We start from the raw sequence: 24,123 nt of genomic DNA, 5'->3' as shown, positions 1-24,123 counted from the left end.
ATAACAACTATATGACAATAATTGACTAGCTTGTCCTTTACAGAGAAACGCCTGAGCATTAATAAACACTATATAGACTAAATATATACATTAGTTTTTCCTGCTGTGGTTTAGAGCTCATTAACTCTAACAGTAAGTTGTAACAGCAGCACTTAGCTTAACGCTAAACAAGCTAAAGTAGCATTAGCATCACAGCTACACACTGTTGCTGCATGAGCTAACAAGCTACTTTACAGCTTCATTTAAGTTTTATATCACGTCATTATATTGACGTTTCTAACTCATTTAGCAGACGTTTGTACACATAGCGGCTCACAGTGAACATTCAGGCTGCAGCATGAAGGAGGCTGTAGTGACGTGAAGCCTGCGTCTCTAAGGTGTTCTGTGATACAATGTGAAAAAGACAAACACTGGTGCAGTAAGATGAGGCTGAGCTGTGTCACAGACTCTTCCTCTCTTGTTTTGTCCTCTGCTCCTGTCCTTGCAGCCTGCAGAGTGTGTGCTTCCTCCTTTATTTTGAACAGCCGCTCCTCTCTGCTTCCAGCAGCTGTCACAGGGCCCCGTGGGGGCGAGGGGGGAGTCTGGATGTGTCAATGCGCCAAAACAGCTGTAGATGAACGGTGGCGCTAACTGACCGTCCGTCTTAGGGCCCCTCTCGGGGCCCTAGGCATTTGCCTGGTTTGCCTACCGTGTTGCGACGGCTCTGCTCAGTGGTGCAAAGTGGGTCAGAGTCTGTTGCTGTAACATTCTTTCACACATTCACATTCTCCTCTGATTATCACACACATTTCTCTGCGCACTATGTACACCTGTAAATGTGACAAACGATTTAACTCAATCAGATTATTTATTCTAAACAGATATGCCTCATAAACAGAGAAGGACAAACCCGGACCACGCCTGAGTGTTTGCTGCATGCTTTCACCAGGCATCAACCCCTGACTGACACAGTTTGGCTGAAGAATCTTAACACAGTTTGTCACCGACTTCAGCAACTTTCTGCATCATCCTACACATGTGCCATTCAAACTGATAATCCACCTTAATCCCTTAAAGATCCCACTTCACATCAAAGACTGTACAACTCACCTTTTCTGCTTTTGTCAGGTTGATCTGGTTCCTCTGCTTCCCTCTGTTTGAATGGCAGAAGAGGGAGAGAGACAAGAGAGGAGAGGGAGGGGAGGAGAGGAGGGGAGGGAGGAGAGGGGAGGAGAGAAGTGGGTGTGATCAGAATCATACAGAATGGTTTCTCTATCTTGTATAGTTGCTAGGCAACCAAACTATTGTTTGGTTCATAGCAAAAAAGCAATGCTTCAGCTGAGGCAAACCAAACTTGCATTTTCTTCAGGAAATGCGTTTCTAGTGTTTTATCGTTCGTATTTATTTTTGATATATTGTTATTCAAACCTAGTTTGGTTCATAGCAACCCATAATGGTCATCTTTGAGGCCACGCCCCCACCACACCTTAATACTTTTGAAAGAGTTTTGGAATGCGTCTATTCCCTATGGTGTCCTGAGTGGACACGGTGACTTTCAGCTTTTTTTTTTTTTTTTTTTTTTTTTTTTTTTTTTTTTTTTTTTCGGTGACTTTCAGCTTGATTGTTGTTGATTGAAGTATGTGAGGCATGTAGCAGGGTCACAAATCGCCAAAAATGTGCCTAAAATTCAAGATGGCGGACTTCCTGTTGGGTTTGACGGGGGGGGGGGGTCCCCAAGAGACTTTTTTGTGCATCTTGGGGTGATACACATGTGTGCCAATTTTCATGACCCTACTCAAAACAGGCCACAGGGGCAGGCAGAAAAACCTATGAAAACACAACATTTTGTGTAGCCAGTAGGTGGCGCTCTATCAAATCCTCAATAGTGTTGTATAGATGTGTTTAGGGTCAGACTCTGATCATACATGTGACATTTCGTACAGATCGGACAGAAAACGAAGAAGTTATAGCGACTTCCTGTTTCCTCTGAAATGGTCAAACTTTGAGGCCACGCCCCGGCCACACCGTCAGACTTTTGTAAGAGTTTTGGAATGCGTCTATTCCCTATGGTGTCCTGAGTGGACACGGCGAATTTCAGCTCAATCCGTTGAAGTATGCGAGGCGTGAAAAGTTTGGCAGCAGGGTCACACATTGCCAAAAATGGCCACAAACCTTCAAATGGCGGACTTCCTGTTGGGTTTGGAGGGGGGGTCCAGGAGGCTTTTTTGTGCGTCTTGAGGTGATACATATGTGTGCCAATTTTCATAATCCTGTGTCAAACCGGCCAGAGGGGCTACGCGTTGGGGGCGCTATAGAGTCATTTTCCTATGTGCATTTTCAAAGTCAGCAAATTTCAAAATTTTTCGGGCGAATGAATTTTTCTACCAAGTTTGGTGAGTTTTTCGGCATGTTAAGGGCCCCAAAAAATGCGATCTCGGGGGGGGGGGGGGGGGGGGGGGGGGGGTAATAATCCTAAGGGTTTCAATAGGGCTCTTGCACCATTCGGTGCTCGGGCCCTAAATAGAAAGTCACAGCCTGAACAAAACAGACCATGTGTGATTGTTGGCAGATAACACAGCAGCTTGCCGGCTGAACCCATCAGCCGTGACTCAGCCTCAGATTCCGGTGATTCATTCTGTCATGTGACTCTCAGCGCTACAACCATCTGAATGACCTGAATTAATAAATCCCTGAAGACCTAAACCTGTTGTCTCTGTCTCTGTGTGTGTGTGTGTGTGTGTGTGTGTGCAGCTGCAGGGTTTGAGTGAGTGTATTCCCAGCTATGGCCTCAGGGAAAGAACACAACGCACACTCACTCTGTTCTTATTACACATTAACTGCTGAAAGCAAATTCTCCTGCTGCCTCACACTTGTCTGACGTCTCTGACAGAGGGACAGACAGAGAGACAGACAGACAGAGGGACAGACAGAGACAGAGAGACAGACAGACAGAGGCAGAGCAGGGTGTTGTCAGGTTAGTCCCTGTTCTGCAGCTTTTGGCCTCAGGCAGCTTACAGCTCAAAGGACAGTGGATAAACAGCAATAACTGATAACGACTGATGCCATCTTTCAAACACAGATTATTTGCTTCAATTTTAAATCTACGTTTGCCTGTTTCACAGCTGACATTTTAACAGAGCTGTCAAAAACCTGGTCTGACTGGAGATGATCAGAGTGAGTCCTGTGAGGATCATCTTGTTAGTGAGGTAAGCTGGGTGAAATAACTTCATTCACTTTCAGACTTCTGTGGTACTTCTAGTCACAAAGGGTTAATCTTTACTGCCTCACTTCCTGGTGGTCATTTGTTCAGTGTATCACCCACCTGCTCCAGTTTTCAGAATTCTTAGTCATTATAATGGTGACTTTAACATTCATGTGGACGTCTGCAGCCTTTAACTCACTCTTAGATTCAAAAGGTTTCTCTCAGTACATGAACAAACAGCTAAAATATAAACTAACCTCTTCTCTCTCTCTCTCCTTCATCCTCTCTGTCCTGTCTCCCTCTTCTTCTCTTCTCCTCTCTCTCCTTCATCCTCTCTGTCCTGTCTCCCTCTTCTTCTCCTCTCTCTCCTTCATCCTCTCTGTCCTGTCTCCCTCTTCTTCTCCTCTCTCTCTCTCCTTCATCCTCTCTGTCCTGTCTCCCTCTTCTTCTCTTCTCCTCTCTCTCCTTCATCCTCTCTGTCCTGTCTCCCTCTTCTTCTCCTCTCTCTCCTTCATCCTCTCTGTCCTGTCTCCCTCTTCTTCTCCTCTCTCTCTCTCCTTCATCCTCTCTGTCCTGTCTCCCTCTTCTTCTCCTCTCTCTCTCCTTCATCCTCTCTGTCCTGTCTCCCTCTTCTTCTCCCCTCTCTCTCCTTCATCCTCTCTGTCCTGTCTCCCTCTTCTCCTCTCTCTCCTTCATCCTCTCTGTCCTGTCTCCCTCTTCTTCTCCTCTCTCTCTCTCCTTCATCCTCTCTGTCCTGTCTCCCTCTTCTTCTCCTCTCTCTCCTTCATCCTCTCTGTCCTGTCTCCCTCTTCTTCTCCTCTCTCTCCCCTTCATCCTCTCTGTCCTGTCTCCCTCTTCTTCTCCTCTCTCTCTCTCCTTCATCCTCTCTGTCCTGTCTCCCTCTTCTTCTCCTCTCTCTCTCTCCTTCATCCTCTCTGTCCTGTCTCCCTCTTCTTCTCCTCTCTCTCTCCTTCATCCTCTCTGTCCTGTCTCCCTCTTCTTCTCCCCTCTCTCTCCTTCATCCTCTCTGTCCTGTCTCCCTCTTCTCCTCTCTCTCCTTCATCCTCTCTGTCCTGTCTCCCTCTTCTCCTCTCTCTCCTTCATCCTCTCTGTCCTGTCTCCCTCTTCTTCTCCTCTCTCTCTCCTTCATCCTCTCTGTCCTGTCTCCCTCTTCTTCTCCTCTCTCTCTCCTTCATCCTCTCTGTCCTGTCTCCCTCTTCTTCTTCTCCTCTCTCTCTCCTTCATCCTCTCTGTCCTGTCTCCCTCTTCTTCTCCTCTCTCTCTCCTTCATCCTCTCTGTCCTGTCTCCCTCTTCCTCTCTCTCTTATGAGCCAGGTCCTGCTCTGTGAAGGTGCTATATCAACAAAATCTAAAAAAAAACGATTGTTTTGTGCACAAACTGCCGTCCTTGCTGTTGTGGACACTCACCGAACCCTCAGCTCTGAAAGAAGCGGTCGGAGTGAACAGACTGAGCAGCCGGAGCTCTCTGTCCCCTGAATAACTGTGAACTCATCAGTGCAGATAAAGAAGGTTAGAGAGTTTATTGTATAACAAGAAGACGAGTCAACATTAAAACAGAAAGAAATAAAAATGGGGACGTCCCAGAGTCTCCCATCACATCCGTCTAAAACGCCTGTCAGTCTGTGCTCGGGGCTGATTAACATCAGGGCCCAGCCCTCAGTCGGCCTTCAGGGCGTACAGGACATCGTCCTGGCTCACGTTGAGGCGGACCCGCTGCAGGACTCCCAGGCGGCTGGGTTCCAGCAGCAGCAGCCTGCAGGCTCCCAGGCGCTGGCACACGGCTAGGCCCTCTGACACGGCGACGGGCTGCAGACCCTCCACCCGACACAGAGCCTGGTGCTGCACCAACACCTGGCAGAGCAAACACAGTGAGGAGGGCTGCTCGGCTGTCCACAGAGACACAGAGCCATCATGTGCTCACAGGGAGGAGGAGGAGGAGGAGGAAGAGGAGGAGGAAGAGGAGGAAGAGGAGCAGGAGCCAGTGTGGGAAACACGTCTACAAGCTGATTCACATCAGTCATATTGAGTTGTGTGAACATAAGAATCTTATTAAAGCTTTAAGAGCAACCATCTGCTCCCTGCTCCAGAAAGAATCCGGCCAGTACAAACACTTGGCGGACTCTTCTCACCTGTTGGAAGGTGGCCTCCTCTAATCCCAGCCGGCGAAACTCTGCGATGACGGCGCGCAGGAAGAGCTGCTCCTGCAACGACGCACACCTGAAAACAGACAGCAGTCACTTCCTGTCCTCACAGCAAACCCAACAGTCATTAACTCCAGAGTCTCACTTGATGGCGGCGATGTAAGACGAGGAAAACATCTCATTCAGAGCCTCCATCACATGATTCATCCCCACCAATCCTGAGGCAGAGGGCTCAGCGGCAGAGTGCTCGCAGATCTCGGTCGCCCGCCGGCAAATGTCCAGACATCGGCGAGCGTCGCCGGACAGAGCCGCCACCTGCCGGACAGCAGAGGGACACTGAGACCTGTGGCAGCAGCGAGGCGGCGTTACAGCTGTGAGGGCCAGGGTCACGTACCTTCCTGGACACCAGCTGCAGAGCGTCCTCCTCAAAGGCCTTCACCTTGTTGAGGCGCGACATGATGATCTGCTGCAGCTGCTTGAAGCTGTACGGCTGGAAGGACATACGTGTCAAACCCTGGAGAGGGAGAGGAAAGTGATCTCAGACCGACATGGCTCATATTAACCAAGTAGCCACTGTTACAGCACTGCACACTACCTGCTGATCGTATTATTAACTGATGCAAATACCAAGTTAGCAAACAGCTACTTGGGAAGTTAGCCAAGCAAGCTAAGCTAGCTGTAACAGCTCAATATCAGCCCATCAGGGCCTGATCCGTTCCCCCAGCAGCAGCAGGAACGGACTGAAGCTTCTCACCAGCCTGCTGGCCACTCTGTTGATCATGATCCTCTCCGGCAGGTCCATGGTGTTGGCGATGGTCAGCACCACCAGGCGAGCGTGGCGCCGTGTCGGCCAGTCGAACAGGTTGTACATCACGTTCTGCTTCCTCGTCCACAGCAGGTCCAGCTGCAGGACACACAGAGGGGAAGCTAAGGGTTAATGTGGACACAGACACAGATCCACAGTGTGATCCAGTGTTCACCGGACTGCTGAGGTCTCAGATCCTGTGATCCTCACAGACTACATGCATTTCTGTAAGGTTGCCTCATCAAGGACGCCATTTTCCTACCAACACGCCTGGGACTGGCAGTGACCTGAACCAAAGGAAGAGAGGCTTCAGGTCTGGTGAACAGGATGACACCTCATCCACCCCGTCCACAGTGCAGAGACAGCGGAAACAGGAAATCCTGTTCAACACCGAACCACGGCGTCACGTGCTGTTGACATGTAGCTTCTGTTTAAATGGGACTTTTAACTGAAGACATGACTCATGTGAGTCATGTCTTCACAAACAAAGCTTAGAAACCACAGTGCGATGTCATCATATTTACAGCAGCAGCGCTTTGGAAACACTACACACGTGGGAAAATGCTAAACCTGCTGCAGTGACTTCTTAAGTTTTAGACTGATAATCGGTCGGTGTTCATTTCCCCATGTGGGACAATAAACGTTTTCCTAATCTTAATCTTAATCTCCTCTTGGGAAGGCGTTCTTACTTCGTCCACCAGCAGCACGGTGGTCTCCGTCCTCGGTGCCGGGTTGCTGAACCGTTTCTCCAGCAGAGCAGCTGCATGGTCCGCCGTCGCCTTCTGACCGGTCAGCTTCTGTGAAGGCCGGGGATTATTCAGAAGTCAGGTCAGATGCTTGAGCCTGTGGTCATTTCAGTTCTTCTTTTATGACATTATTTTCTGCAGTTTTCACAACTCATCAACAGGAATTATCTCAAACAGATTATAACCTGCACTTCCTCAAATTCTCATTAAAAAAAAAAAAAGCACCAAGTGACTGTTGTACAGTTGGAGCTGAGGAGACACAACAAACACACACGCTCTCAGTTTTAGCGTATTTAGCGTATTTGTATAGTTTCAAGGTGACTGAAGAACATTCTGCCAAATATAACGCATGTATAATGTAAGATGTGGGGGCAGAATCACAGCTTCCTGTTCGTCCTCATACGCGTAGAATCATTATATTTAAGCTGTACAAAGCCTCGAGATCAGCCAATCAATCAATTAATTGTGGTCACATGACCAGTGGTTAGGGCAGGGTTTTTATGTCAGAGACAGAATAAAGACGTCTCCTGAAGTATTTTGACTTTTGTTGTAATTAGTGTAGAAGGAGGTGATTTAACCATGCATTTCTCTGTAGGTTTTGATATAATGGGTTAAACATCACTTTGAAAATAAAACCCGACAGCGATGTAAATACAGAGTGATTAATACCTGCAGGATCTGGACATAGGCCTGGTGAGGGTCCGTCATCTTCATGCCGTTGATCTCGATGAAGTGAAACGCAGGGATCTCGTCCACGTCGGCGGCGTGCTGCAGGCAGCGCATCACCTCGTGGACGGTGGCCGTCTTTCCTGTTCCCGGCACGCCTGAGATGTACATGCACCTGAAACCAGAGTGCAGAGGGTCACGTCTCCCGGCAGAGAGCCGCCGCCGCCGCTCCCGGCAGAGAGCCGGCGCCGCCGCCGCTCCCGGCGTGAGACTCACCCTCCCGTGCCGTCAATGACTTTGCTCTCGACGAAGCTGTAGATGTCCTGAAACTCCTGCTCCCTGCAGGGCAGAGACTCCGGCACCGAGGACACGTGGAGCCTGACACATACACAACCGCCGTCCATTAGTATGTTACACAACAAATCATTCACTTCATGTTTGTTCAGCTCCTCTCAGACGCACTGAGGTGTACTCGCGGCGCTGACAGCGCTCTGCAGCCCTGAGGTTCACCTCACACTGTAGACCACCTGCAGGGTTCAGCGGTGCTGTGCTCACCTGGTTCTGGCCTCCTCCAAGACGTTTGCTGGCTGTCGGGCCGGCAGCGACCTGCTGGGGATGCTGGGCGTGGCGTGACGAGGGGTCCGTGGCGTGCCCGGGGTGACCTGTCCAAAAAAAAAAAAAAGGAAAGAGGTGAGCGAGCAGCGAGCGGACCTCCAGCTCTGCGTCTGTCAGGACACTCACCTTCCTGCTGGGAGTCTTTCGCGGCGTCCTGGTGGAGGAGCGAGCCGTCTGCTTTGAACGAGGAGTCCGACAACCTGCGGCGACACGCCGACTCTTCTTTGCTGCAACCTCTTCGTTACTATCCAGCTCCGCCTCCTCTTCCCCATCGCCCTCCTCCTCCTCGCTGCTGCTCTGCAGCTCCTTCCTTGTCGGAACAAACTCGTCCTCGTCCTCTCCATCCGAGTCCAGGCCGGGCTTGTTGTCCAGAAGGTTCCTGATCAAAAACACGACTTTACCTCACAATGATGACAGCGGGGAAAAAACTGATTTTTTTCACATTAAATTTGTACGTTTCAGATTCAGACTTTTGAGGATTCCTTTAGATTTTTTCTGACATTCACAAGATTCAGACACTGACACTAAAACTGCTGAATGGCCGAGGAGCTGTGAGACATTCTGATCAGACACATGTATATATATGAATGTAAAAGTCATTTTAGACTCACAGCTGTTGTCTGATGCGGGACGACACCAGCAGAGCGGACCTCCTCTTGGAGCTCCTCGGTGTGGCAGCGACTGGAAGCATCGGAGAGTTTTCATTGTCGACCTCAGCTCTGTGTGTACACACACACACACACACACACACACACAGGAGCATGAGAACAGGTTCCTAACAATATAAAGAGCACAGAACGGACAGAGACATGAAGGCTGCAGATGATGATGATGATGATGATCATCGACACAAAGGGCCTGGATGGAATTCAGCCTGTATGAAGTTAAGGTGGGACGACTGGCTCAGCTGTCATCAGCTTTCTGTGGCGGCTGTCTGTTGGAGGCGCTGGTTTAAGTGAGGATGTGTGTCTTCAGTCTAAGGTGAGGCCACAAACATCTGATCTGCAGAGTTCTAACAGCTCACTGTCAGTCAGAGTTTAAAGGACGGCTCTCCTCTCTGTAAGGAACTCTTAAAGTCCTCCTCTCTGAACAGGTTTTAAGGCCTCTTTAAGGGCTGAGATGTGATTTGGTGAATCACTTTGCTCTTTACTAAGATTTAGTCTTAACTATAAGGAGGAATTCTCAGAAAACGTAATAATTCGGAGAATTTTCACCACTCAGGGAAACCCCACGTGCTGAGAGTCTGTGTGAACACGGCCCCTGGTGTGTTTGTTGTTATCAAGCAGGAGCAGCAGAGGTAAAAGGAACAGGCTGTGTGACACTGCCACCTTCAGGTCAGGTGGCTAATTACAATCACTGTTACAAATGTCACCCAGCTGCTTTAACACAATTCATTAACATGTGACGGCTGTAAACAGACCAGCAGGTCAGTGAGTGTACTCACAGCACGGCGAGGGCCGGCTCCTTCAGGCTCTTCGCCTCCTTCCGTCTGGACGGCGTGGTCGCTCTGTTTGAAGACACACATCGATCTCTGGTGAAAAAACAACATTCGTGTCCTTTCAGACTCTGATCAGTGATGTGTGGTCGTTAACGCTGTGACACCGAGCTTCACCCCGCTGTGCACACTCACACACACACACACACACACACACCACTTTGTGCTCTAAGACTCAAACTCCCAGCAGCCTCAGGGGGAAGAAGGAGTGGACAGTGATGTGGTCCCATTTTCACTAAACGGAACCTGACGGAGGTTTCAGTCTGACTCACGTTGCCCCCCGTCCCTGGGTCCTCTTTGGGGTGGCGCTCCTTCTCTTCGGTGTTTTAGCTGAGCCGGTCAGCCAGGCAGCCGCTCTCTCATCGGCCCGCTGTGGACTGAACAGCACCAGAGCGTCTGCTTCACACCAGCTTTTCTGTTTAATGGAGCTCCACCTATCTGTATGTGTGTGTGTGTGAGCTCTGACCTGGTGGAGTCGTCCCTGGCAGGTGACGGAGGACTGTCCAGGTTGGAGAGAGACATCTTATTGAGGACAACGGCAGAGGTCTTCAGGCAGATGGCGCCCTGTGCGGCAGGGGGGTTGTATTCCTTCCTGACTGGGCTGAGGGACAGAGACAGAGGCGGAGAGGACGGCAGACTCTGAGCCAGCGCCACCTTCGACTCCTCGGCCAGCAGCTGACTCAGGACGTCCTCGTCGATGGACAGCTTCTTCCCCGGACCTGAAAGCAGCATATGTCATGTTTTAAAAACAGCGCTGAGCTCATCAGACGGACAGGAAACGTTCTGCACTCACTGCTGAGCTCCAGCTTCTTGCGGACGCCCGGCGTCCTGCCCGCCATGTTCCTCCTCTTGGCGCTGAGGCATTTTGACGCCGACAGTTTGGTGGCAGAGTGAAAGGACTCGGCCTCGGCGGCTTTTCCTGCACTCATAGTGGCCCGGCTGTACCTCACCTCCCCTGACGAGGCCCTCTGCATGACGGTGGGGTCCGGGGTTGGCAGGGCGCGCCGAGAGAAGCCCTTGGTGGCGGGGGTGGTGGCGGGCGGCGAGCAGGGGGGTGAGGGGGGGAGGGAGGGCTTGGGGCAGAGCGGAGGGGAGGAAGCTGGAGCAGGTTCAGGTGGTGCCACCCTGAAGGTCTTTGAGTCCCAGGACAGCTTCACATACAGAGTATCTTTGTCGTCGGAGTCGGGGAACGGAGCGGCGGCGTCCAGGTGCATCACCTGCGAAGGATTTAAAGGGACCGTTCACTAAAACCTTCAGAACATGACTTCCTCTGGATATTTGGTGCTCATAGAAAACATTCTTCGATTGCTGTGTCTCAGGCTCTCTCAGACCATGTGCTGTGCTGGGTTAAGATGGCGGCGTGTTCAAACCTGCACAGGCCTGAGGATGGACTCCACGTTGACCTCGTCGTCACAGCTGCGGCTCTGATAGTAGAAGACCTCCTGAGGATGAGGCTCTCGGCCCAGCAGCTTCAGTTTGCTCGGAGGTACTTCAGACAGGCGGACGAACCACTGAACCACCGCCTTCTTCTGCTTCCCGCTCTCTGATGGACACGTCAGTCGGTCACTCAGGGAGACACACAACCTGATTTTAACCAAAGTGTTCTTGCTGATGAAGACTCACCGTCACCGTACAGCCGCACGACTTTGGCCACATACGGGTTGTCTTCATCGTCGCCCTCTATGAGGATGTGTTGGCCTGTGCTGATGATGGTTTTCCGCGGGAGGCCCTCCACACTGATGACCAACAAGCTGAAACACAAAAACGAACTCATCGTCTGTCCCTGAAGACTCTGCTGGACGTGTCCACGGACCAGCTGCGGCCGGTACAGTTACAGTGTCGGTCTACAGGGTGATAACCATCATGTTGCCGGCTGGTTGTCAGAGAACACCAGCAGCAGCCCTCACGGCAGCTTCATATTCATCCATCACCATGGTGATGCAGTAAAAAGAAACAGGAAGTCATGGCTGAGAGAGGAAACCTCATGCAACTCTGGACAGAAGTCACGTGTACCCAGCTTCCATCCTCTGATTGGCTGAAGGCTTCGCGGACATGTTTTCTGTCTTTTAATGTATTGAAAACCAATCAATAAACGTGTTTCTCCTGTTGTTTCCACGCACACCTTCCTCCTGTCTTTATAAAACATCACTTTATTTATTTTAATGTGGAACACATGGAAACGTGTCCGTCCTACAAACAGACATTTTGAGTGTCTCCATAACAACCTGCTGTTGTTTGGAGCGTCGTTCTGGACTAATTAAGAAGAACCGAGCAGGGAACTGGTCCGTTTATAGGAACTCACCCGTATTCGTGTGTTTTGAGCTTCCTGTTGAAGCTCAGAGGTTTCCCGCGCCACTCGTAGCTCCGCCGGACTCTCAGCTTCATGCTGCTTCTTCTCAGACTCACAAAAATAAAACCCGAAGCTGATTTTCTGCGTTAACTCGGGTCTTTAAAACTTCGTCGGAAGCAGTCCGCACACACCGGCTACAAGTTTTCCCGCGAAAGTTGCGCAGCTTCCTTTTTCTCTTCTTCTTCTGTTAATGGAGCTGCACAGCGCCGCCTCCTGCTTCGGAGGGGAACATTAAACCGGAAGTGTTTGTCGTTTCCGCTGAGGACTCGTAGGCTGATGCTAGCTGTGTTCATGCTAGTAACATAACTCGTTTTTTGTGATGGCAAACAGAACCGTGAAGGATGCTAACAGCATACACGGAACCAACCCACAGTACCTGGTGGAGAAAATAATCCGGACTCGAATCTATGAGTCTAAATACTGGAAGGAGGAGTGCTTCGGTCTGACCGGTAAGTAGCACGTTAGCCGGTGAGCTAACGTGCTAACATGTTAGCTCAGAGCATTTCAAATGTTTATTTACTTCCAGTTACGCATACTTATTTGGACAATTGCATTTAATGCCGGTAACAAAACCATTTATGGCATGTTAGTGACTTTTAGTATAAAATATAAGTTAGACGTCAACTAAGTTTATAACCTCTGTTAGTCTGTTTTAAATTATAGTTATATGTGAATTACCAATTACTTTATTTCTGAAATATGTGTCAAAGATCACAGCATAACAATATTTATTGTGTCCGATCAAAATCTTAAAAACTCCGATAAAATCAGTTTCTATCAGAGTGAGACACATCTGGCTTTGAAGACCTAGAAACCATCAGAATAAGACGTCAGAGGTTCTTTTGTTATTCATAAATCACAGAATGTTGTCCTGTGTGTTATTGTGCTGTGTTGTGTTATTGTCATGTTGTGTATTATATTGTTATTCCTAGGACAGGGCTGAGAATATTTGAACACATCATGTTTGTGTGTCAGTTCCGGTGCAGTCTTGTACTTTGTGTGGACTTGCACTGACGTGTTGTCGTGTCTTCTGCAGCTGAGCTGGTCGTAGACAAAGCCATGGAGCTCAAGTTTGTGGGTGGCGTTTATGGGGGGAACATCAAGCCCACTCCCTTCCTCTGCCTCACGCTGAAGATGCTGCAGATTCAGCCTGAGAAGGACATCATCGTGGAGTTCATAAAAAATGAAGACTTTAAGTGAGTTCCTGTGTGTTTGTTTTCACTTCTGCTGATTAATGTGAATATTTTGTGTGTATTTATTAAAATAAGATGTTTCACCACAGCCTCTAAATGTTTGTACCCGCGCTGTCTCTGTTTTATCAGATATGTTCGGTTACTGGGTGCGATGTACATGAGGTTAACTGGGACTGCAGTGGATTGCTACAAATACCTGGAGCCGCTCTACAACGACTACAGAAAGATCAAGTCTCAGAACAGAAACGGAGGCGAGTTCTGTTAACTGAGTTTAGACGCAGAGAACTGGTCACCGGTTGTGACGTTCTTTCTCTTTTTTCATTTCAGAGTTTGAGTTGATGCATGTTGACGAGTTCATCGACGGGCTTCTTCATGAAGAGCGCATGTGTGATGTCATCCTGCCCCGACTTCAGGTGTGTAGTGGGACGGGTTCGGACATGCTGTCCCATCCACAAGGGGACGCTGCTGATGTTTGCTTCTGTGTTTACAGAAGAGACAAGTGCTGGAGGAGGCTGAGATGTTGGACCCACGGATCAGCGCTCTGGAGGAGGACCTGGATGAAGTGGAAAGCAGTGACGATGAAGATGAGGAAGAGGAGAAGGTAAAGAAACACCGTACAGCCACATACACGCCTAAAAGAACCCAGCCCACTTCACATGTCTGAACGATCCTCCACAGGCTGCTGAGCTGCAGCCTTTTCTTAATGTGCTCATTTTTGTTTTGTTTTTTGCCTGCAGCCGGAGAGACTTCAGACTCCTGAGCCTCACAGACGTGGTTACCGTGACAACGACAGACCTCGCCGCTCCCCGTCGCCACGATACAGACGCAGCCGCTCACCCAGGCGGTTCGTGTTGTCCTGCAATCAATAAATTCAAAGATGAAAAAACATTCAAAGTATAAATTCGGTGCCTGTCTTTCCTTTGCAGACGGAGCAGATCTCCTAAGAGGCGAAGGTACGGTTATTCTCACATTAAATTTAATCATCCTACATTTAAAGTACTTGTTGTTCGCCCCGGTGGGACAGTGAATATGTTTTGTTGCACGTAAACAGCCCCTCGCCTCGCAGAGACCGCCATCGCAGCAAGAGTCCCCGCCGGCATCGCAGCAGGTCCAGAGACAGGCGCCACCGCTCCAAGTCCCCCGGTAGGTAGACGGGACACGGATTCTGAACTATGAGCAGCAGCAACAGGATGATGAGGTTTAAACTGTATTTCTGTGAACCAGGTCACCACAGGAGCCACAGACATCGCAGCCACTCCAAGTCTCCAGAGCGGTGAGTTCCGTCGGAGGGCGGCCATGTTCTCTCAGTGGCTGTTTCATTTAAACTCACCTTGTTTTATTTTAGGAGTTCAAAGAAGAGTCACAAGAAGAGTCGAAGAGGAAATGAGTGATTCTAAATGTTTTTTTACCATCTCGCCACAGAATTTTGTAAAATGTTTTGTTTTTTTTAATAATCTGAGTTTGGACCCCGGACGTGTCTGTAGATATGAAGCTCTCTGGGCTTCTTTCTGAAACCCTGCTGAGAGGCAACAATCAGATGATTCCATTCTGTGATGAAGCTCAGAGAAATGTGTTTCTGATGGAAATAAAGACTGATCCATCACAGCTGTTGTGAGTTTATTGTTAAAGATGACGTCAGCTCCTCTGACCAAAAACAGAAAGGAGGAGCTACACGGAAAAACAAGTGAGTGAGGAAGTAGCAGATTTCAGAGGGTGCAGTTTGGGTACAAAGATTGTTGAATAAAACGGATAATACACTGCAGATATAAGGATGGATGACCTTTGACCTGTTTTGTCATCGTAATGCTTTTTAAGGATGTGAATGGTATTTGGTAACATGTTTACGTACATGCATTTTGGAGGTCAAAGGTCACAGTGACTGTCACTTTAGATTTACTCTCTTACACTCATCTGTCCATCCGGCTCCCTCTGTGGCTCCCTCTGTAGCTGCCTCCTCGGCTGCCTCCTCGGTTCCCTCTGCGCTCTTTAATCCTCTCCAGCACGCGGACGCTGTTGTCTCGGAAGAAGGACTGCTCGGGGATGTCTGCCGCCCTCTGGTGGTACTGTAAGGACAGACGATGCTGTTGCCGGTCGAAGTGCAGGTACTTGGCGTAGCAGTTGTAGAGCATCTGTTTGTCCGCCGGTTCCAGATCGCTCTCCAGCAGTTCCTTGTACATCTCCTCCGCCTTAGCCAGGCCGCCACTCGACTTTGCGTGTATGTTTGCGAGGTCGATTTTCTTCCCCAGTGAGGCATGGGGGTACAGAGAGATGACCTCCTCGTAGAGACTGACAGCTCGGTCCACCACGCTCTGCTTCAGCCGACCGTCCCTGAAGAAGATGATCTTCCATTTGTAACAGAGAGCAGTGCACCTTGTCAGGTAGCGCTCCTCCGGGTGGTCCCTCAGGGCCTCCTCTGCCACATCCATGGCCTCGTCCACAGACAGGTGCTGCCGGTACAGCCTCAGTAAGGCTTTCAGGCCGCTGTAGCTGCTGACAGGATTCACTAAAATCTTGCTGGTCAAGTCGCGTGCTTCGTCCTGGATCCACTCGCCTTTCCTTGCACGCTGCTCCAGGTAGTGAACAGCGAGGGACAGGTTCTCTGGGTCCTGCTCTTTGGCCATCTTCATCTGCTCCAGGACGTCAGGGTCCACACCCGTCTCACTGTGTTTATTAGCGCTTACTAACGCTATGACCCGGCTGGTCTGCCACTCCACTCGGTCCGGCTGCATCCTGAGGGCCCTCTGGAAGTAATCTGCAGCCAGCAGCTTTTGGTCTTTGCTAAACTTCATCAGGGTCCAGGCCTTTTCGGCGTAGACCTCTGCATGGAGCTCGTCCTCAGACGGGGGAGGGTACTCTTTCATCAGGGCGTCGACCTTCAACAGGTAGGCCTGACTCTCTTCTTCTTCACCCTGATGGTGGTGCAGCCAGGCCAGGTTCCCATAGTTCACCACCAGCCAGGGACCTTTGTCAGCATGTCTCAGCTGGTTGAAGGCCTCCGTGGCTCTGCTGAGGAGACGCCGGGCCTCCTCCATGGAGCCCAGCTGATACTGGACGAAGCCCTGCAGGTTGTATATGTGACCCATCCAGATGTTTCCCTGCTCTGTGCCGATGTCCTCCAGCTTGTCCTTCAGACGGAGGAGTTTGGACCTGCTGGGGTCCAGATCCCAGGTGAAGTGGCACTGCAGGGACTCCAGTTTGGACTCCGGGGCGGACTGTCTCTGAGAGGCACTGATGGAGAGTAAGATATGACAATATGTGTTAAAAAGGACATGAAGCAGCAAGGACGGAGGGAGGAAATAATATCTATCTATCTATCTATCTATCTATCTATCTATCTATCTATCTATCTATCTATCTATCTATCTATCTGTCTATCTATCTATCTATCTATCTATCTATCTATCTATCTATCAGAATCATTGATAATGATTAACTCACCTCATCATCCAGCTGTGGGTCTGAACGTCTCTGTAACTTCTGTGTTTCTGATGAACGCGCCCAGACTTTCGTTTCCTTGGAACCGAAAGCGAACAGCTGATAAAGATTTAAAGGGACAGAGTTCTTTTTAAGCTCCTCACACCGTCCCATTAACAGGAAATAAGGAAACTCACTTATCAATACATTAGACAGCAGTGGCGTAGGAAGCATTAAAAATGTGGGGGGGACGCCTTCTGTGGGTGGGTGGTGAAAAAAAAGTACATCAGTATATTATGAAATATAATATAATATGAAGTAGTTGCGTTTTCCTGTGGATTTTAACAGGTTGTTAAACTATTTTACCTACAGAAGTAAACACTTAATGACTATTTCAGAGACAGATTCAACAAAAACTCGGTGACAAACAGAAGTTTTGTCAAACATACTGGTGCTACTACACTAACAGCCTCCATATCTGAGGCCTTCTCTCATTTACAGAGACAAAAAACTGGCAAATCCCATAGAAAAATGAACCAAACTGCTTAATGCAGATAATACTGAAACACTAAAAATACTAACTTACAAAAAGATGCATGTCTTTATTTTTATTTGCTTATAAAACTGCTGAATTCACAGCAAACCTTGTGGATGTTTATAATGATGCCTCATCTGCTACATCAGTGTGTCCCTGTTCATGTAATGCTCCACTGTGTCCTGACGGTCCATCACATGTGTTTTATTCTTGCTGATAAGAATAGGAGCAGGTGGCTGTTCACTGGCTAGGCGAGGCTGAAGCTAGCAGGCTAACAGGGGCTAACCTGGCCTCATTACAATATGGGTTAATGCTGAAAACAACTCTAACTCTCCGTGTCTTTGTTAGAATCTCCTCATGTCCATTGTGTGTGGGGAAAAGAAAAGACAACAACATGTCATCAGACAAATAAAACCGTCTACTGTAACTGGAAGTACACAGCAGCTTCCTCCCAACTTTTCTTGATTTAACATCAACCTAACGTCACCTGGGTCCATGTGACAAACAGTCAGGCTTCAGCATGAGCTGGACTTTGTGGGATGACACTGACGTCACTTGACGCTTCGAGCAGCACCGACGGTTCTCTTTACGGTGTTTAACGCTCGCTCGAAGAAAGCCACTGGCTTTGTTAGGTCCGTTACTATAGTAACGGTATTGCAGCGCTGTGGTAACCAGGAAAACATGGAGTGGATTTCAGCGGTGAGGTTATTCTCTTATGAACCAAGTGGAACGGAGTTTTTCACGAGCAATCGAAACAGCGTTAGGTGGAGTTTCCTACTCACTAAATGTGGGGGGGTCCAAACGGGCCGTTTTAAAATGTGGGTGGGACACGTCCCCCTCTGATTTAATGGTAGCGACGCCTATGTTAGACAGAAAGTTTTACTTCTACAGCTGCGTCGTTGGGTCCATCCTGACCCGCTGCGTCACCGTGTGGTCCGGCAGCTCCGCCGCCATGAACCGGCAGAGGGCGGTGGAGACTGAAGATCACCGGGACTCCTCGGCCCTCTCTGCAGAGCATCTACCAGCGCAGAGTCCACACAAGGTCCGTTCACTCTCCTCCCCTCAGGCCGGAGGACCAGGAGTAGGAGGACCAGGAGTAGGAGGACCAGGAGTAGGAGGTCCAGGAGTAGGAGGTCCAGGAGACTCAGGAACTCTTCCCCCCCTCCGCCATCAGACTGCAAACAGCTGACAGGAGTCTGCAACAATGGACTGTACCCCGCACACAGACACACACTGTTTACACACTGACATGTAACACACACACACACACTGACTGTCTACATGCAGTAACAGTAACACTGTTTATCTATTTATTTCTTTATGCACCTTAATATTCAGTCCCTGCACATGTAGCTGTTTACCTGCTGAGTTTTATGCACATTTATATGTTTACAGCTTCATTTACTTCCAGAGTTTATATTTTCTACATATTTGCATCTTTTTGCTCTTGAAATGGCTTTTTTAAAAATTATTCCATTTTGACTTCTTAACCCTTCATTGTACAGGAAACCAGTTTCTATACTGTGCACATGACAATAAACACTTTGAATCTTTGAAGACACACACACACACACACACACACACACACAGATAGTTCTGTCATTGTAAAGACATCCCAAACACGTCCATACTCTGCGTGTCTGTCTGAATGCTGCACAGCAGCAGGTCCTCCGCTGTGAGGGAAGCTCTGAATGAGGAGACCCGGAGACCCGGAGACCTCCGTGCTGGATGTGCGCTTCCGCTCGAGTCGTTACGCTAAAAAGCGGCGCACTTTACGTAAAGGACGTACGGCAGGACGCTTCCTGGTAGGAGGCTGTTTCGTAATGGCGGAGCTCAAAGAGACGGACGCTGCTCAGCTTCATCAGGAGGACGTCGATATCAAACGTGAGTAAACTCTGTGCCTTTGTCGTCTGCTCGCTCATTTTGTTGCCTTAAAGTGCAGAATAAATTCTTCTTCGTGTGTTTTCACCGCCGCTCCTTCAAACCACGGAGAATCCCAGTTTGTAACTGCGAAACTAAACGAGGGCCTCACCACGGAGCTCCGCCACAGGACCTAAATAGTCAACAACAACAGCGACAAAGGGGCCTGAAGCTAGCATGAGCCCCGCTGCGGCCGCCAGCCTCGGGCCGTGCTGCTGTGGGTCTCCTCGTGGAGGCTGTGTCGGGGATCAGTGCGCTTTGTGCCGCATAGTCACAGATGACACGGTCTCATCACGGAGCTGCACCGCAGAGCCGCTTAGTTCGGACGCTTCAGACTGTCCGTTTATTAACGGGTCTGACCCACCGAGCCGTCAGAACCGAACCGCGCACCGAGCACACATCCATAAACCTGTGAGTGACTGACGAGGCTCTGAAACGCCGAGAGCAGATGCTGCTCACCGGCCAGAGACACGGAGGTCACCGGTTCAAGTCCACCCTCCGCCACCAATAGTTTTCTTTCAATATTTATAAATAAATAAAATACACAAAATTCAGTAAAGCCAGACGCATATTGGATGTTTGTGCAGATAAAGTATATAATATCAATATATTTTATGCTTATTAAATAGCATAGAGTTGCCCGGGGTGACACCTTTTAGAATTAAATTCTTTTTGTTCACAAAATGAAAGTATAAAATATGATAAATATCTAATTAACATCCAGTCCCTGAGTATCTAAAGAGGCGCCTGTAATGAGTCCTGTCCGCTCTGTCCTCTCAGGTGGTGATGGGGGGGATGCGTCTTCGGCTTCAGAGCGGCCTGCAGAGCAGACGAGTGAGGCTGCAGCAGACGATGACATCAAACCTCCAATCACAACATCTGGTATTCATGCTGCTGATGTGTGTGTGTCCTCTGTAACACCAGAGCCAGACAGAATAACACGTCTCCTCCTTTTCTACAGAGAGACACATCTCCATCCAGATGAACCTGGAGGGCCTGGAGGCGCTGGTCGACCTCAACGGTGGTGAGTCCAGCTCCTCACAGTGCTGTCAGTGTTATCCCAGCAAGCTTAACAAGAAGGCTGGCAGCACTGAAGCAGCACGTTCAGAGCACCAGCATCACATCCGGTCTACCACAGGGACACTGGGAGACAGCCCCCCCCCCGGTCCTTTTTTAGAAAACAGTCCACTCACTGTTTCAGGCTGTTCATGTCTAAAGCCTCCTTAACTGCTGCCTGTAGGTAAGGACTGTCTCTGTGTGGCCCTGTGACTGCCGGCCTGGCCCCGCCCCTCGCCTGTTGACAGCTGGGTCAGGCGGCAGCCCTCAGTGTAGGATGAGGGTCTGTGCTGAGAACAATATGAACAGTCATTGTTTGAGCAAATATTTGTCTCGGGACTCTCAGACGAATGAATGTTTTCCTCCAGCGGGGCGCAAGTCGTGCCCTCTGTGTCCCGAGGAGAAGTTTAAAGCCTGCTACAGCCACAAGCTCCGCCGACACCTGCAGAACCTGCACTGGAAGGTCTACGTGGAGTTTGAAGGTAGGAGACCCTCCGTCCCTCCACCAGCCGCCATGATGTTTGTCCCAGACAGACTTCAGTCTGCACACTGATGATGGTGAGAATGGATTTAACCCTTTGCTTCCTTTTAACAGGCCAGAGGATGTGCATCTGTCACCTGCCCTGCAGAAACCTGAAGCCCAGCCTCAGCGGAGATCAGGTGACATTACACACACACACACACACACACACACACACACACACACACACACACACACACACACACACACACACACACGTGCATATGCGTTATTAGTTAAGGTTGTGTACTGAGGGATGCTGCCTGTGCTCCCTCTGTTGTTATGGCGATGTTATGGACAGTCAGCACTTTCTCTTCCTGCTCCAGGTGTCGGGCCGGCACGTGGCTCACTATCACTGCGTGGTGTGTTCTGTCACCATCGCCCGAAAGACGGACATGATCAGCCACCTGAAACGCCACGTCAACAAAGGAGAGACGGAGGCCAGCTACTCCGGGAGCGCCGACGTGCCGTTTGAGGAGCCGGGTGAGGATGCGGAGGTTTTCCCTCTGTTCTGAATGACGTTGAGCTGATGACTGAGTGTGGTGTCACGTGTCTGCAGCTCCGCTGGGTCAGGCCTACGAGATCATGAAAGAACTGGGAACGAACGTCCAGCTCCTCCCCAACTACAGCACGCCGCAGAAGAGCGACACCTACTTCAACCGCAAGATGAAGACCAACAGGTGGAGAACTCACAGAGTGTAAAAACACGAGCCCCATCATAAAAACCCGCTAAAACACAGCGTGCTTGTGTTTCAGGCAGCTGGTGTTCTGCTCGCTGGCCGTTCTGGCCGAGGAGAGAAACCCGCTCGAGTGTCTGGATGCTTTCGGAGCCACAGGTGAGAGTCAGAAAACAGAAATACACAGAGACCACAGAGACTCACTGAAACCGCTTCAGTGTCTGGGTCCAGTCAGAGCTGCTTTCACCTGGAACACAGGTCACTTCAGAGAAACTAAAAAATATAACAGTAGATATTTTCCTATTTTGGTAAAAGGAAATTTAATATTTTTGACTTTTCTAATATTGGTTTAAGTAAATTACATTTACATGAGCTACTAGGACTCACATCCTCTCATCTTCACTATGTAGACGTGTTTGTCAGCTACAATACTAACAGAAAAGGTTACATGTGATCGTCACATTGAGTCGTCACTAAAGCTCCGTCTCGTGTTCTCAGGCATCATGGGCCTGCAGTGGGCGAGACACCTTCGGAACGCCGTCAAAGTCACCATAACGGACATCAGTGACACGTGCATCAAAATGATCAAAGAGAACTGTGAGCTCAACCACATCCGGGTGGACGGAGGCCCACGAGGTCCCCGGGGGCCCGACGGGGCCGGCAATGACGTCAAGGCAGCGCCCATTGCTACGGTGGAGGTGGCCAAGATGGACGCCAACGTCATCATGCACCTGCGGCCTTTTGACTACATGTAAGTGTTTTTTCAGATGATACAGACGTCTGTGAGGAGTCCTCCATCTTTGCTGTCTCTGTTCCAGACACCTGGATCCATTCGGCACGGCCGTGAACTACCTGGACGCTGCCTTCAGAAACGTCCGTAACCTGGGCATCATCTCCGTGACGTCCACAGACACGGGCTCCCTGTACGCCAAGTCGCCTAACGTCACCCTGCGTCACTACGGCTGCCAGATCGTACGCACCGAGTACTACAAGGAGCTGGCTGCACGCATGGTGGTGGCCTCTGTGGCGAGGTAAGCCTGAGGTGCCCCCGAGAACACACAGACTGACCATGTGACAGGAGGGAAAACAGTGAAACGGTATAACTGTGACTTCTTCGTCTGCAGGGCGGCGGCGCGCTGTAACAAAGGCATCGAGGTGCTGCTGGCGGTGGCGTTGGAGCACTTTGTGCTGGTGGTGGTGAGAGTCCTCAGAGGTCCGACGCAGGCCGATGAGTCGGCCAAGAAACTACGGAAGCTGGTCCACTGTCAGTGGTGCGAGGAGAGAGTCTTCCTCAAACTGGGGAACATGGTGGACGGTGAGTCGCTGCACACACACACAGAGTGTACAGGTGATGTCCTAACTGCAGAATGAACGGTCTGTTCCCTGCAGACACGCTGCCCTGTAACTGTCATGGAAGTCTGCCCGGGAAGACCACAGTGCAGCTGGGACCGCTGTGGTCAGTCTCACACACACACTCAGGCATGGACATGGTCTAAGGTTAGAGTTACAGGCGCAGTAAACCTGTGTGTGTGTGTGTAGGTGTGGCCCGCTCTTTAACACAGGCTTCCTGAGGAGGATGCTGTCTGCGGCGGTGCAGCACAACATGGACGACATCCAGCCGCTCGTCAAAACTCTGATCTGCGAGTCTGAGTGCACCACGCTCAAGTCTTTAGTCCACGGCCCGTCGGCTCTCACCAACCAGGGTAACACACACACACACTCCTGCTCACCTGTAAGGTGTGTGATGTCTGAAGGAGGCAGTGTGTGTTCACTGAGTCCTCTGTTCGCTCTGCAGTGGAGTGCGGCGTCGTCATCAAGACCTTACAGAGCGGAGACGAGACCGGAGCTGTGGACCCGAGCGGTGAGTCCATCCTGCTGTTCCTGTGACACACACACACACACACACACACCATACAATAATGAGTCATAAAGCTGTCAGTTTGTGTTGCACTGTGAGTTCACCGTGTGTCCTCCAGAGGGCGGTGCAGCCCAGCTCTGCTCATCATGGCATCCATCGGTTTGGATGTCTTCTTTGTTCGTGGGTGTCTCTTGTCCAGGTGTAACTCCGAGTTTTCCCGCAGGGAAGAGGAAGACCGGAGACGAGTCGGGGAACGTAGTGAAGAAGCTGAAGTCTGATGCACCTCTGGAACATCCGCCTTTCTACTACAGCATCCACCGCCACAGCATCCGAGGCATGAACATGCCCAAGTGAGTGACCTCTGACCTCCAGGCAGGCAGACGTTTCAGGTGTAGCCGTGGTGACACATCAGAAGGCGGAGCGTCGGCTGTAACGTGGTGGTGTTGATCTTTCTCCTCACAGGTTGAACAAGTTCCTGCAGTACCTGACGGAGGCCGGCTTCAGGGTGAGCCGGACTCACTTTGACCCGACGGGGGTTCGAACCGACGCCACGCTGTCACAGTTTAAGTCCATCCTCACCAAGTACAGCGTCCCCACCTACACCCAGGCCGGCGCCACGCAGACACCGAGCGTGAGCATGGAGCAGACGGCGTGACGCAAACCGACACCGGGCGGAGCGACGCCGAGGCCTCAGCTCTGATTCCTGTTTCGAAGTCGGCAGCACCCTGAGCCCAGTTCATCTGCTGTCTATTTATTTCTCTGTGGACCTCTTTGTCAATAAAACTGAACAAATAAAGTTTTTACTTTACTTTGTGTGTTAAAGTCTGCATAAAAAAAACAGTCACACAAAACCACCAGCAACACAAACACATTAACAAACAAGCAGAAGACACAAAGAGTTCCACAAAGACACAAAGACAGGACAGACAA

General features: G+C 50.0%; 4 protein-coding genes across 7 annotated transcripts; 2 read left to right on the top strand and 2 right to left on the bottom strand.

The window, feature by feature from the left end:
* Nucleotides 1-4,836: 4,836 nt before the first annotated feature.
* On the bottom strand, nt 4,837-12,161 carry LOC114434695 (origin recognition complex subunit 1-like). Of its 3 annotated transcripts, XM_028404037.1 has the most exons (18): nt 11,973-12,161; nt 11,294-11,421; nt 11,041-11,213; nt 10,464-10,887; nt 10,137-10,389; nt 9,943-10,047; nt 9,620-9,682; nt 8,787-8,894; nt 8,302-8,554; nt 8,116-8,222; nt 7,837-7,938; nt 7,564-7,735; nt 6,838-6,945; nt 6,098-6,247; nt 5,738-5,857; nt 5,489-5,658; nt 5,332-5,419; nt 4,837-5,053 (listed from the first exon to the last, which is right to left on the bottom strand). In XM_028404037.1, exons 1-18 carry the CDS (start codon nt 12,053-12,055, stop codon nt 4,859-4,861), a joined length of 2,802 nt encoding a protein of 933 aa, XP_028259838.1. In that variant the 5' UTR covers nt 12,056-12,161; the 3' UTR covers nt 4,837-4,858. The 3 variants fall into 3 exon arrangements, with proteins under 3 accessions (XP_028259838.1, XP_028259839.1, XP_028259840.1); XM_028404038.1 differs by lacking the exon at nt 9,943-10,047 and having other exon boundaries at nt 9,620-9,706; XM_028404039.1 differs by lacking the exon at nt 9,943-10,047.
* Nucleotides 12,162-12,238: 77 nt separating this feature from the next.
* On the top strand, nt 12,239-14,818 carry LOC114434964 (pre-mRNA-splicing factor 38A-like). Its single transcript, XM_028404443.1, has 10 exons — nt 12,239-12,469; nt 13,057-13,216; nt 13,343-13,464; nt 13,541-13,626; nt 13,704-13,814; nt 13,951-14,057; nt 14,140-14,166; nt 14,265-14,356; nt 14,438-14,486; nt 14,559-14,818. Exons 1-10 carry the CDS (start codon nt 12,340-12,342, stop codon nt 14,602-14,604), a joined length of 930 nt encoding a protein of 309 aa, XP_028260244.1. The 5' UTR covers nt 12,239-12,339; the 3' UTR covers nt 14,605-14,818.
* Nucleotides 14,814-18,121, bottom strand: LOC114434963 (interferon-induced protein with tetratricopeptide repeats 1-like). Of its 2 annotated transcripts, none has more exons than XM_028404441.1 (3): nt 18,046-18,121; nt 16,652-16,747; nt 14,814-16,441 (listed from the first exon to the last, which is right to left on the bottom strand). In XM_028404441.1, the coding sequence occupies exons 2-3, from the start codon at nt 16,657-16,659 to the stop codon at nt 15,121-15,123; spliced, it is 1,329 nt and encodes a 442-aa protein (XP_028260242.1). In that variant the 5' UTR covers nt 16,660-16,747; nt 18,046-18,121; the 3' UTR covers nt 14,814-15,120. The 2 variants fall into 2 exon arrangements, with proteins under 2 accessions (XP_028260242.1, XP_028260243.1); XM_028404442.1 differs by lacking the exon at nt 18,046-18,121 and adding an exon at nt 17,650-17,674.
* An 821-nt stretch (nt 18,122-18,942) lies between these two features.
* On the top strand, nt 18,943-23,976 carry trmt1l (tRNA methyltransferase 1-like). The gene is made up of 16 exons (XM_028403698.1): nt 18,943-19,046; nt 19,863-19,964; nt 20,044-20,106; nt 20,507-20,620; nt 20,734-20,798; nt 20,985-21,141; nt 21,218-21,338; nt 21,415-21,494; nt 21,834-22,086; nt 22,154-22,366; nt 22,460-22,650; nt 22,725-22,791; nt 22,875-23,038; nt 23,131-23,196; nt 23,417-23,543; nt 23,656-23,976. The coding sequence occupies exons 1-16, from the start codon at nt 18,986-18,988 to the stop codon at nt 23,846-23,848; spliced, it is 2,037 nt and encodes a 678-aa protein (XP_028259499.1). The 5' UTR covers nt 18,943-18,985; the 3' UTR covers nt 23,849-23,976.
* Nucleotides 23,977-24,123: the final 147 nt, after the last annotated feature.

The sequence above is a fragment of the Parambassis ranga genome, chromosome 4 (genome assembly GCF_900634625.1).
Source record: "Parambassis ranga chromosome 4, fParRan2.1, whole genome shotgun sequence".
In the NCBI taxonomy this organism is placed as follows: domain Eukaryota; kingdom Metazoa; phylum Chordata; class Actinopteri; family Ambassidae; genus Parambassis; species Parambassis ranga.
Note: the sequence above shows the minus strand (reverse complement) of the source record. Positions and strands in the feature narration are given on the sequence as shown.

Excerpts from the sequence above, each read along its gene's own strand:
- LOC114434695 (XM_028404037.1), bottom strand. The coding sequence starts at position 12,055 with ATGAAGCTGAGAGTCCGGCGGAGCTACGAGTGGCGCGGGAAACCTCTG. Across the intron at positions 10,390-10,463 it reads CAAGAAGCTGGAGCTCAGCA|GTCCGGGGAAGAAGCTGTCC; the intron begins GTGAGTGCAGAA and ends TGCTGCTTTCAG. Across the intron at positions 5,858-6,097 it reads ACAGAGTGGCCAGCAGGCTG|GGTTTGACACGTATGTCCTT; the intron begins GTGAGAAGCTTC and ends CTCCCTCTCCAG.
- LOC114434964 (XM_028404443.1), top strand. The coding sequence starts at position 12,340 with ATGGCAAACAGAACCGTGAAGGATGCTAACAGCATACACGGAACCAAC. Across the intron at positions 13,815-13,950 it reads AAGATGAGGAAGAGGAGAAG|CCGGAGAGACTTCAGACTCC; the intron begins GTAAAGAAACAC and ends TTTTGCCTGCAG. Across the intron at positions 14,058-14,139 it reads CGCAGCCGCTCACCCAGGCG|ACGGAGCAGATCTCCTAAGA; the intron begins GTTCGTGTTGTC and ends TTTCCTTTGCAG.
- trmt1l (XM_028403698.1), top strand. The coding sequence starts at position 18,986 with ATGGCGGAGCTCAAAGAGACGGACGCTGCTCAGCTTCATCAGGAGGAC. Across the intron at positions 19,047-19,862 it reads GGAGGACGTCGATATCAAAC|GTGGTGATGGGGGGGATGCG; the intron begins GTGAGTAAACTC and ends CTGTCCTCTCAG. Across the intron at positions 22,087-22,153 it reads CTGCGGCCTTTTGACTACAT|ACACCTGGATCCATTCGGCA; the intron begins GTAAGTGTTTTT and ends TCTCTGTTCCAG.